At 36.9% G+C, this 12,713-nt stretch overlaps 1 protein-coding gene across 5 annotated transcripts in view; it reads right to left on the reverse strand.

The window, feature by feature from the left end:
- The window catches only part of RUFY1 (RUN and FYVE domain containing 1), a 205,585-nt gene that overhangs the window by 15,463 nt on the left and 177,409 nt on the right, over window positions 1-12,713 (reverse strand). For 2 of the 5 annotated variants that reach the window (XM_050905563.1, XM_050905564.1), the window contains exon 1: window positions 553-853. The exons of 1 other annotated variant lie outside the window; for it this stretch is intronic. In XM_050905563.1, the coding sequence (XP_050761520.1) occupies window positions 553-820 (268 nt within the window). In that variant the 5' untranslated portion in view covers window positions 821-853. Of the gene's footprint in view, window positions 1-552; window positions 854-5,217; window positions 5,248-12,713 lie in introns of those variants that run through there. 2 more of the 5 variants (XM_050905566.1, XM_050905565.1) reach the window with 2 other exon arrangements.

Here is a 12,713-nt window from a genome sequence, read left to right on the forward strand (position 1 = left end):
CTGTTCCATAAACCTGCATTGTTGCTATATCCATGAATACAGATGTTTAATAAAGTAAGCTGTGGTTAAATAGAAGGCATTTTTAGCATAGTTCAAAAGTAATTTATAACAAATCTATATCTTAGTTCACTTGTCTACTTTCTGACATGAAAGCTATATGAGAAGCACAGTATAGTTCCTTCTCTGAACCAGCACACCTAGGAAGGATAACAAATTTACTAGATCACTTAAAAGTGCAGTCAGGCTGCTGCTGAGGTGAACTTTAAGGGAGAGGGAGAAATGCAATCAAATAAAAGCTTACTGCATAAAACTAAAGTCAATTTTCCCAAATATATTAAGAGTTTAAGATTCTTCCGATTGTAATAAATTTTGTTAAGTTCTACATCTGTGTTGTTTGTATAATTTTGCTTAAATAAAAACCTGCAGCATCAGATTTTTAAAAATAAATTCAAAGTAATAACCATGCATCACTGACACTAATCAATAGCACTTACGGGAGCAAACTTATTTGCGCACCATAAAAGCAAGTTTACTAAATAAGCATAACCATACTTGTTTTTGCTGTGTTGTCATTGCTGACTGGTTTGGATATGAATCCTACCAAAGATGCAGACTTCAGAGCGTTGCCATAGCTCAGCGCTAAGTTTTCCGAGGCTTTCTTGGCCAGCGACAAGATAGGAGCAGACCACCTCGCTTCCTCCGCTTTCTCTTTCTCCTCCTTTTTCAACTCAGTCGTATTAGGAATCTGTTTTTTGTCAATAATCTCAAAGTCTTCTTTTATTTCTGCGGCAGCTGCGGTGCAACTCTCCCCTTCAGCCATCTTTAACGTGTCATATGACACTAGTCGTGAGCAATCGAGTCGGCAGCCCCACGCCCTGCCTGCCTGCCTGCCGGTTGGAAGGCAGGTACCGAAGAGCCAACTGAACGATTTTAAAGCAGCTGCGTGCATAAGCAGGACTATGAGACAAGCCTTTCCAGAACTGAGCAGTTTGCTTGATGTTCTGAGTGAAAGACGGGGGGATGGCGGTGGGGGGGTGGCCGCGTGGGGGGGGGGCCGGAAGACGAAGAAAGAGTTTACTTTTAAACAAGTTATGAAAGTAACAAAAATACACTTTACAGGTTTTTTTGCTATCTGTGTTCCCAAACATAATTTTCAATTAGAAAATTTATAGTATCTTTTGACGTCCCAGATTTATGCAGTTGTGACAACTTAAAGAGATCTTTATTACTCTGCCTGTAATTCAAGTCATCATAACTTGATTAGAATGGTGGATTAGTATGACAGGTTCACTGTTGTGAAAAGTGCTTCCTTGCATCACTGACACTAAAAAATAACTGTAGTCAGTAAGGCTACTTCATTAATGTATGTGGGCTGTGTTTGGTAGAAAAGATCTATCATGAAGGGGAATTGAAATTACCCTAGTATGAAAATTTTATCTTACTGTCTCAAATATTGATGTAGCCTACTGATGCATGGCTTATCCATTTTCCCATCCAGCAACTGTATGTGCTTGAGATACGTCACTCATTTAGTCATGAAATAGTAGATGCTGCATATTAGCTTTTTGGCTATATAAAGTTTTTTGTTTGTTTGTTTGTTTTTTTGTTAAGAAATGTGAGAAGGAGGAGGGAATAGGAGAGCTGAAGATCAATTTCAGTAGTCTTGCAGCAAAATAAATCTTCAGGTCTGCATCTTATTTGTTCTCCTACTGTAAGCTACTTTAAGATTGATTCTGTCTTCTTGGCTTCTCAGACACTGAAAATTTATCAACTTTTGTTCCACAAAGCACAGGGAAGGTCTTCTATTTTTGTTGAGAATTCCGAGATCAGCAGCCTCTTGTTCACCCATGATTCATATGAGCTAAGTATAAGCTTTAAGCTACTTTTGCTAAAAGGTTACAGAGATAAGTTTTACTCCATCTTGTGGACTCCAGCAGTATTTGGCTGTGTTTATAAGGAAGTAGTATCTAATAGCTTTGTAGGTTGCTATCTTGCAGATGATTAGATGAATATACCTCTGTTTGACTTGAATAAGACTTGACAGTGATTTTCTGCCTTTTACTGTCCACCCAATATTAGTCAGGGCAATATTGGCTAGAGAAGCAAAGCAGAATTCTAAGCATTGAAATAACTTTTTCAATGCGTCCGAAGAATAGGGCATAAGTTTTGTGACTGAGAAAATAAGAGCAAACCAAGACTTCTGTTTACCTCTCAGTATGTTGCTCCCATAAGGTAATGATGCATCAGACTCCCCTTTACAGCCTTACAATTAGCTACTTTGTAAAAATATAAAGTGAAACTACCACATAGTCTGTGATCATCATTTCTTATGTTACTATTAAAGAAACATTTGATCATTTTATTTCAGGTGTCTGCTGAGATCAAATAGGAAACTCTGTACTGTGCATGGAAATTTGCTAAAAGTTTTGCTACACAGCCATACGATTTAATTGTGCTTCACTTATTACTATTTGGTCAAAATGACTTAAATGTTATGAAGTCGGCCACTGAATGCATTAAATGCCCTCTTTGCTCACACTTCTTATTTTAAAGCAAGCAAGAAGTCTTGTAACATTGTAAGTGAGCCCTAAGTTAAAGAGGTTTGTGTTGTTTACAAAGTACAGTTTCCTAAGGAGTCATTTGGGGCAGCCAAGGAGGACATAGTTTATACAGGATACAGCTTTAAGCACATTAAAAAAAAAAGGGGAAAAAAAAAAAAGGTGTTACTTTGGTTTCGATTCACAGATTTATCAAGGAGGGGCACTATGCATGAATAACACTATTCACTTTTAGCTTTGAGAGTGGGCTTATTTTTATTTCTGTCTTCTGCAGATGATGATATTTTACCGCGGTAGTCTCTTTACAGACCACTAGTCCAGCTCTTGCTACTCATGTGAAGACGAACAGTGTTTTCTTTTGAAAGCCCATTATGTGGCTTGTCTAGGTCTGCCAGAGTACGTAAATGTCAATTCTGTGCAATCACAAAAATAGAATTTTTGAGACTTAAAATTGTTAGGGCTCACTGAAAAGTTAGTCAGGGAACTAAATGACCCAATTACTACTTTTTGCTTTTCCTAACCATAGAAATCAACAAGATGCTTCTAAAGAAAAAGCATCATTATGAAGCCGTCGGAGCTAAGTGAAATTCAGTTCCTTTTTCATGCAGATCTTGCATGGCGTTGTTTGATTTTACCATCCCCCCTCCTCTGTCTTCTTGGGGGGGGGGGGGGATCACATTTGAAATATTTAAATAATGGTGAATTCAAAGTATAGACAAAGATTATTCCTGAAGGATACCTATTTTAATCAGGAAGCTGTACATTTAAGACAAAAGTCTTGGCTAGCCAAAATGGAAGATAGTTAATTTTAGAATAGGAGAAGCTATATTATTTGCCTTCAGTGATATTGAAAGGAATATTAATTTTAATGCAATGATACTTAGCAAGACAGTTTATTTGGTTAATTCCTCTTTATCTCAGATTTATTGTTTTTTGGGGTAATGTTTTAAGAAACTTTTTTGCCATTTAACATTTCAAGTGAATCACAGACTTTAAATACTTAAAATCAGCAAAAATGCCACTGTATGCTAAAGGGTGAACTTTCATGATTAGCTGTCAGTTATACCTTGCATTCCTATAACATCTTCAATCAACAAAACATAGATTACCTTACAAATGAGCTAGTCAAGCTTTTGACCTTTAAAAGGCTAGTAGGAACAAATACCAAGTGTAGCTGTAGTTGGAATAACATTAAAAAAAACCCTAGTGTGTTGTGTGTTTAACAGCACATTATAGAAAATTCACAGACCAATACAAATCACAGTATTTAGTGAGAAGAATTCAGTGGTTGCTGAATAGAGCTGGATCCACCAAGTTCTGAGCAACCACTTTGTGCTAGCATGATGGCAATAAGCTATACATGTATGTAGTGCAACTATCAAAAGTCATCTTCCAGTGATTACAGCAGCATCAAATAAAAGGTTCCTTGCTTATATTGTACTATTCCCTCCCTCCCCATTCCTCAAACCACTAAATCATTCTTCCCCTTGTGCACTGAGATAAGTGAATGCCAGCTGAGGAAAAACAGCATTAGGAAATGATAACATGTTTTCTTTAGGAAGTCATCAAAAAAACCCCCTCCAAACCAAAACCAACACCTCAAAAAATTCCACAGCAGTGAATAAATTACCCCATTATAACAGTGATTAAGTTATTAGAGACAACAGTGTTAGCTATTGTTCTACCTCTAGTGCAGCTAATTAGCTAACATCCTTTCCAATCACTTCTAATCAAAGCATGATTTTAAAAAAAAAAAAAGATTATTTCCAGTTGTGTCATCACACCTGTATTGAGTCAAAGCAATCATTACTACTTTTTTTTTTTTAAACCACAACTTTATGCTCCCTGATCCCAATGTACCAGCTAGTGCCATCCTTGAAAAAAATCCTTGTTACTACTGAAAGAATCAGGTGTTTGAAACTAATTTCAAAGGTCATTAGAGTCCCTGACAGGAAATGGAAATAATATTAGGTGGAAATGTGTGTCATTGTAGTAAATAAAGGAAAAGATAGAGCAGAATATTGAAGAGAAACTTGCATTAAGATATTGACATGGAATCAAAAGAACAGCAACAGAACTCAGTAAATATTTAAATCAGCCAGTTAAGACCAAATACTCACCAGATATATACAGTCTGAGGAAGAGTGTACTATATGTATTGTTCTACTCTGAACTATTGCCTGCTTTTTAGAAGAAAAAAAAAGCTTTTAATAGGGGTGTAGTGGACTGGAATGTGGAATATCAGAAAGCAGGTAAAAACAACACACCGATTTTCCTTTTTGTTATTTAACGTGTTATTTGTTGGTACTGTAAAAAGAGAGGCAGCAAGCAGAACTTCCCGCTAGGTGACACTACGGCACTACTTTATTCACAGAGCAGCATCTAACATACAGCAAGGACACACTGAGACCAAATACCATGATGTGAAGCTACCTGGGAAAAAACAAATAGCTCACAAGGTGTCACCTTCCCAGCAGGCGCTGTAAATACCAGATTTTTGTGCCAGCCTTAAAAGACTGCATGGATTTTAGAGATGATCTTTAAGTGGTCTTCTGTTGGGAACAGAACTGAGCAACAGCACAGCAATGCCTCTTTAAAAGCTTTACTTTCTTGGAACAAAGTTTTTAAAATAGGAAAACAAACAAGCTAAGATGCTTACCTGAGCAACTCCTGAAGTTGTAGTGCTCTGTGATATAAGCTGTGCTAATGGAGACCATTTGGGGAAAAGGAAGTAGTTGCTTGGCTAGCTTTTATAGGAGGTTCAACTTGTGACTGTTGAATAGGCATCCAGGAATATTCCCTGATGTAATCCTAGCTGTTAATGAATTCAGGGTCATTTACCAGTTCTAGAGTTTCATGTGGAGTTATGAAATGATTAGTATTTTACAAAAGATTTTTGTCTGTTAAAAGTTGTTATATAATGTTCCAAGCACTTTACAAGGGTCGGGAAGTTTGGATAAATGGTATAATTTGGTCTAGTCTACAGACCAAATCAGAAATCAGAGCACATCTGTTTGAATAGTGTAATTTATAGACTTCATGACCTGTGTGGTTTTGGGTTACATTTTTCATGGCTTATCTGTTTTGTTTTTTTTTTCTTGGCTCTTACTAGCTTGGCTTTTTTCTAACATTGCGTGCAGACAATTTTGGATCAAGTATAATTTTGAAGGTTTTATAAAAGTGGTGTAAATTAACTTGACTGAGGGGCGTAGGGTCAAAGGAATTCTAAATATGATTACAGGCTGAATCCTAGTAAGATATGAATGCAGTATCTTTGAAATGTGCTGACATTTTTGCTACTTAATGCAGTTTTCAACTAACACACATGAGAATACTTGTATGTGACTTCATTAGCTGAAGAAATAGGCTTATATCCTTCTATTAATGTAACAGAAATGTTGCAAATTGCAGAATAAAACGCTGTTAGATATTATGTAATAAGCCAATGAAATACATTATATAGTCCCTAGACAAGTCTGGAAAACCACCTTTATGCTACACAAAAACATTGTTAGTTATTTTAGTCATATTTTAAAAGAAAATATTGGAAGTTCATTAAAAACTTAATCTATTATCCATAAAGGTAGGAAAAAAATTCAGATTTCTACTTAAAAGAGAATTTCCACCCCCTCTCCAATAACATGGCATGATTTGCTATGGTTACAAAAAATTGTGAGACGATTACTTTATCTGTGGTGAGTGGTTCCCAGTATTTTTGTCTGCCAAGTACCCTTTTGGCATCCAGCTACACTTCCAGGTTTCTCTCCTTCCCTTCCTGCCCAACCACAGACACAAGTTTGGTTGTTCTAGACTACACAATAATTTTCTGAAAAGCTTTGTAAATTTGCAAGTTTGCTGGACGCAATAGAAATGTATGCAAAATTATTTTCAAGTTACTAAATAATTGTATTAAAAGAATGGCAGAGTTCTAGAGGAGTTTAAATTTTTGCAAAGTACTGCACATATCAGATAACAGAGTGTTTTGCTGCTCCAGTAAAAAAGGAAAAAAGAGAAATTAGACAAAGGATATTAAGTTTCCTACAACATATTTAAGTGGTAAGTTTCTTCTTCAATAGGAATACTACAAGAATCTTTTCCATTTAAGATACTAAAGAACATTTAGGTGCTTGCATACAGTCTGGTGATGCTGTGCTTGTGCACCTGAGGGCAGAATGTGGCACAAACTGGCTAAGTCTTCTCCACAAATAATTGAGGACTTATAACTGAGTCACGTCTGTAAGATGCAGTAAACAGTTGAAAAAGAATGCAACAGGTAGTATGAGAAGTGCAATTCCTGGCTTTTTTGTTGCCTTTGATTTTCTTGGTTTTCTGATTGCTTTGTGAATGACTGCGTACTAATTAGTAAGATATCTAGAGAGCCTAAACCAGAAGTGAAGTCAATAAATTTTTAGCTACATTTTTTGTTTTGTTTTAAGTAGAAACAATATTTTCTCTCTCTCCTTTCCTTTCTTTCCTCAGAGCTTTTATCCTTGCAGAGCTGTAACCAATAGTTGGTTTGCCACACTTAAGGATAACTCCCAGAATCTTTGATTCAATAGGAATTTTTTATGGGAGGAAAAAGGGAAAAAATGAACTAGGTGTTTTACAGATGTGCAAAAGCACCTTAGTTATTGACAGAATCGAAGGGAAACCTAAGCTTTTGGACAATGCAAGTGTGTAGCTCACTTAGCTTCACTGTTTCTCTGTTATCAGTTCCCCTCACATTACAAGTTAGGCTAATTTCTCTTAAGGCCTTTCCATGCTTCAAGAGTAAGATGGAAACTTGAGTGGGCAGGTTAGATGTTAACAGCGAAATTGCTTAGTGATCTCTCACCAGCAATCCTTTAGAAATATCTTCGCTACTCCATATGAGGGAATTAATCATATGTAAGCATCTCACCTTTGGCAACAGAACTGAAAAACGTAGGGCACTAGTGACTCAAGTGGTTTAAACTAATCTAAGCTGGGCCACTGGAGTGCTGCTGTTCTCCTTTTCCTCCAGCTGTGTGTTCCTGTTTCCTTACAACAGCACTGCTCTCCATCTGACCTCTTGATAAGCCAATCAAAGCTAAAAAATGACAGGAAATTAAGGCTGTAGCTGTCTAGCAGCCTAAGGCAATCTAACTGCTGGCTGCCTTGTTGCTATCTCTTGCCTCTGACAGTCAGCCCCTTTCCCTGACTCCCTTGGTCATTGGGTTGCTGAGCCATTTCAGTGCACTGAGTTGGCAGAAAACTAATACAAAAGTGAATAGTTTTTCTGCTGATTTAATGCACTGAAACAGCTCATATTTTCCAAATTGTGTGTTGGAAGAATTGCTGGCTATATGGATGTCCTGTTCAACCCCCAGTTTTCTGCCTGCCCTGAGTTCTTCACAGAGACTCCACATGGCAGATTAGCAAAACGGATAACAGACTTACTACTGGAGTGCTTTATCTCAAACATCCTTCTTTCCATCTTTTGTCAATCATAGGGGCTCCCAGCATCATACCAGCAGTAAATGCATAGGGAAGAAAAGACCAGAACTAGAAGAGGAATCATTGCCTTGGTAAATCCCAAAAGCTTCTAGTAACCAATGGATTAGGGACTTTGTGATTAGGAGTTGCATCTGAAGTAGCCATCTTCAGATAAAGAGAATAAAGAGAAAACATGATCTGAGTGTAGGCCGAAGGCTTGTATGCCCAAAAGCAAAACCTCCCCAGAAGCCTTCAAATGATTATTCTTTCAAATTTGTCCTATTTAGATCCTCAATTTGTACTGTTCCTGACTTATACTTCTAACCTTGAATGCTGGCGGTATTGTCGTATGGGCATATGTAACTTCCTTCCTTAAATCCTGAGAAACAGAGCAACCAAGGAAGCATTACAAATTTTTCAGCTAGAAAAAAAATAGAAGGGTCTAGTAATGCCAAATACATTTAGTGTGCTACAGGTGGCATTAACTAGAAGTGCATACCATGGCAAATTTCTGTTGACACCTCACCTCATGTAATACAGAACTATCTCACATGATCAAGAGAGTTCCTTTATATACAGAAGACCTCCTTCTTAGGGGTGAATTTTAAAAGCACACAAAGATGAAAGTTACAGAATTTATCAAATGGTGAAAGAACCATAATTTATAATAACTAGGGTGGCAATAAAGAAGCGTAGTAATGGCTTCAATGAGATGAAGTGGAGAACATTAATCTTTTTAGGTGAAACTTGTTTAAAATTTTGAGCTGTGTGAAAGGAAGAGACCTCTAATTGAATTGCCACTTTGTGCAAGTGGGGAGACAAAGACACCTCCGGTAGATGGCTGTGTTTTGTTAACAGAGAGTAGTAATTGGCATCCAGCTGTTAAGATACAATGTCTTGCCATCTTTCCTTTTCCTCTTCTATTAATTCCAGAAGATTTTACACATTGCCCTGACTGCTGCTTGGAAATATGGTATTAGTAACTGTAGCAAAATTTTCTAGTCCTGTATTTGAATAATCTCCCTCTTTTAAAAACCAAAACAAAAACGCCAAACCCTCATGTGAAAATGGCCATATTGACTGAAGCGAGGAAGAAAAATGCGAGGCCCTAAAATAGTAATAAAGGCTGAAGTTAAACAGTTTTGTTGTTTTTCCAATAAACATAAACCAAACATGTTTATTTTTTTAAGTATAATAAGAGCAATAAAAAATCCTGTCATTCTCTGCCAATTACCATTTCAGGCTGTGATCTTGTCAGATTTCATAAGCTCCGAACTCCAGTACTGCCAGGATATGCTGATATTGATCTCCCTTGAGTCAATACTTTATAATGGTTTAGGGCATAAGGCCACCCAAGGTGCTAACTTTCACATAATACTGAGGCCCTACTTTGGTCTTTAACCATTTCACGGTTGCCATATGCAATCTGTAAATAATGAAGGAAAAGATCTCTTTTGTTTCACAGTATTGTATTGGTGTGTTACCACTACTGTCTTGGCAGTCTTAAAAAAGGATGACATTTCAGGTGCATCTCCAAATGTTCCAAATATGATGGTTCTTGCCAGTCAGGCGTCCAGTCCCAGGATAAGCAAATCTCTGTTTTACTATTAATGTTTTCTTTGTTTCTGAAAAATCCACAAGTAGTTTCAGGTAGAGGAGAAAATCTGGATATGCTGCTGAAAAAGATGAGTAAATGGGGTATAAAGGCACTCACAGCTGGTTGCATTTTAGTTGTAAATTGAAAAGTCATTAAAGAGTTGCATGGTGTCAGAAAAATAGTTGGGTTTGCTTTTTGGAGCAAATGTTATGTTTATATGTAAGACAAATATTACTTGATTAAAAAACTTCACAGTTCAATACTAAGTCATACTACATTTTACTCAGAAGGAGAAGCCTCATGGCTAAGACACTGGAGAGGGATTTAGAAGATCTTTGTTCTATTCCCAGATCTGTGGTAGTTTATTTATGTCCTAACGCTTATATTGTTTATGATTCAGAACTTTGCCTTAGTTTTCTTTCTACAAAATAGTCACTATCTTCCTTCATTTTGTCTACTTAGACTGCAGGCTATTTGGAATGGGGACTTCTTATTGTATTACTAAATGCATATGTCATGCCTGGCACAATCAGAGCTGATGTGATTTGGGTAAGTAGATATATATTTAATGCTACTGTTTTAAAAAAAAATTGTTGTAAAGTGCTGCTGTTGAATTGGAGTGCTTCCAGTTAAGGTTACTTTTATGTCTAGTCATAGAGAAAATGTTTTGCAGTGAAAGCTATAAATTTTCATTAACAAAACCAACTAAATTTGCCACAGGCTTCTAACTTCAGCTCATGACATGTCTTTGAAAGTGAAGTATCTTAGTAGTTTGTTATTTGTAGAGGCTAAGCTGCAAAATCCATATGTGCTTGAGAAATGATGTAGGTATGATGGATCCCAAAATAAGAAAGCAAAAGGAAAGGAAAGACAGCAAAATTTTTTCCTGAACAGACTGGATGCAAGAGAGGATTTTGAACGTATTTCAACTTTTTGATAGTGCAATTGTAGAGGACTGGGTCTGTATGATAACAGAGGAAAGTTCTAATATTTTTTCCTTATATGACTGACTTTTTATGTTTTCTCACCATTGTGCCCATATTTTATAAAACCCAATTAAAGAAAAAACAGTTTGATTCCTAATATAGGCATTGCCACAATTTTAGCATAAAACCAGCTTTTTTTTCAGGCTAGTCTCTGGCTAGTGCAGATACAAAAAATAATGGAACTATGGATCTAGGTGGCAAGTTAACTATTTAAAAAATAATTTCTCATACAGGTCTCTCTTCATTTGACTATGACACTCTGTAGAGCTTCCTAATTAGCCAACTTCTTTTTAAATTCAATTTTAGATCAGAATCAGAGCAGTTAGCTGTTTGATTTCTGATTTTACTCATTATGTAAAGTTTTACTTCCAGAGCAGCTCTGAGATGCACTGAGCACAGAGTCCAAAGGAAAATACTTGCTTTGTGGCTAAAGAGTCTCTGAAATTTATTAAAACCAGTCCTGTGATAGGCTGGAGGTAGTGCCTAGATCTGAACTTTGGGCCTCAGAGTACTCTGTCCTCCATTCTGCTTTTTGTATCTGTCTTCCTCCTTTGTGTTCCCTAAGTGACCAGAGTTGATGGTGTCATGATCACATTGCTTTCTTAGCTAAAATTTGTATTGCTTCATGAAGATGAACTTTGCTGTCATTAATTAAAGATATGACCCCTGCTTTTAGAGAAGGAAACAAAACACCGTAATGTGACCAAGTGATTTTAGATCTTGCTAATCAAAGTTTCAATCTCTGTAGTGAATTTGATAGGAGATCTGAATCTCTGTGAGAATTTGCTTTGGGAAGTTTCCTCAGGATAGGGACCTTCTTCATGATCATAGTTGTGAGGCTTATTGTTACTTTTATTCAAAATTCCAGAAAACCTTTATTGTCCAGGGCAGATGTGGAGCATATAGATGCTAGCAGTGGAAAAGTGGAATGTGATCAAATGTAACATGCACTGTTCTTAGGGACCATAGGAAGCAGAGATGGAATTAGGGCTGATAACCAACTGTAAGAAACAAAAAATCCTCAGATGTTTTCCTGCGTAGGTTTATGGGAGTTCATCTTTTGTATTAAATCTTGCATTACGTCTGAGCCAGTGCAGTAGCTCACAACCTCCATGAGGGCAATGTCACCTCTTACTCCTTTATTTCCCCTCATTTGCAGAAGCATGCTCCTCTCTTCATCTTCCTTCTGTTGGCTCAGGTACTCATCTGACTCTACCATGAGCTGATTCATCTGACTAAATGAGCAGAAAACTAACACACCCCCACCCCCCACCCCTCAGTATTTTTCTGCTAGTTTGGAGAGTTGAATGAACTCACTGAGGGTCAAATGAGTGGCAGAGTCAGTGCAAGGTTGAAAACATGTAATTGGGAGAGGGGCCTTTTCTCTCCATGGGAAATTACAAATCACTTCAGTTGCAGGGCAGGAATTCTTGTTATTAAATTAAAAATCTAAGTACAATCCTTTTTATTTTTTAGTAAGTCTCTCCCTCTCACAATTTAAAAACTTTTTAATTTTTCCATATGCATTATTTGAAAAACATGTAAAATGTTAATTAGTTGGAATTTCACATTTTTATTCTCTGTTTTTAGAAGACCATCAATACAGTAATCTAATCTTTGTGAATCATGCAAGCTGGCAAGCACATCTTCTGTATTTGCTTCAGTTTGAGAAAGCAGCGTTCCACAGGTGGCACTTAACAATATACTTAACTGTAGCACATGCTTAATTTTGCTGATTTGAGTGATCTTGCTTGGGAATAAACTAGGCAGAATTTGACCCTTAATAACACAAAACCCAAGGCATCTGCAGAAATGCCATGTTCCCAGTTTTTTGATTAGTTCTCATTCTGCTTAGCTGGTTAGACCTGTTAATGAACAGTCTGATTTGCATATCACTGTCTACACAGACAGTCTTTTTGCTTTGGCTGTGATAGTTTCCTACCTGCTGTACTGCGGAGTTTGATGGAAGTTCAGCTGCTGTAAGAAACATGTGGCACTGACACTCCGCTATGACTCAATAGCTGGCAGGTAGCCCTACGCGTTTGCTGAGTAAGCTGTTATTCCTGAGTTTGCAATTCAATGGCTTATATTTTGTTGGAAGAATTAATACAGTGATGT

Source organism: Gymnogyps californianus, chromosome 14 (assembly GCF_018139145.2).
Source record: "Gymnogyps californianus isolate 813 chromosome 14, ASM1813914v2, whole genome shotgun sequence".
Taxonomy (NCBI): domain Eukaryota; kingdom Metazoa; phylum Chordata; class Aves; order Accipitriformes; family Cathartidae; genus Gymnogyps; species Gymnogyps californianus.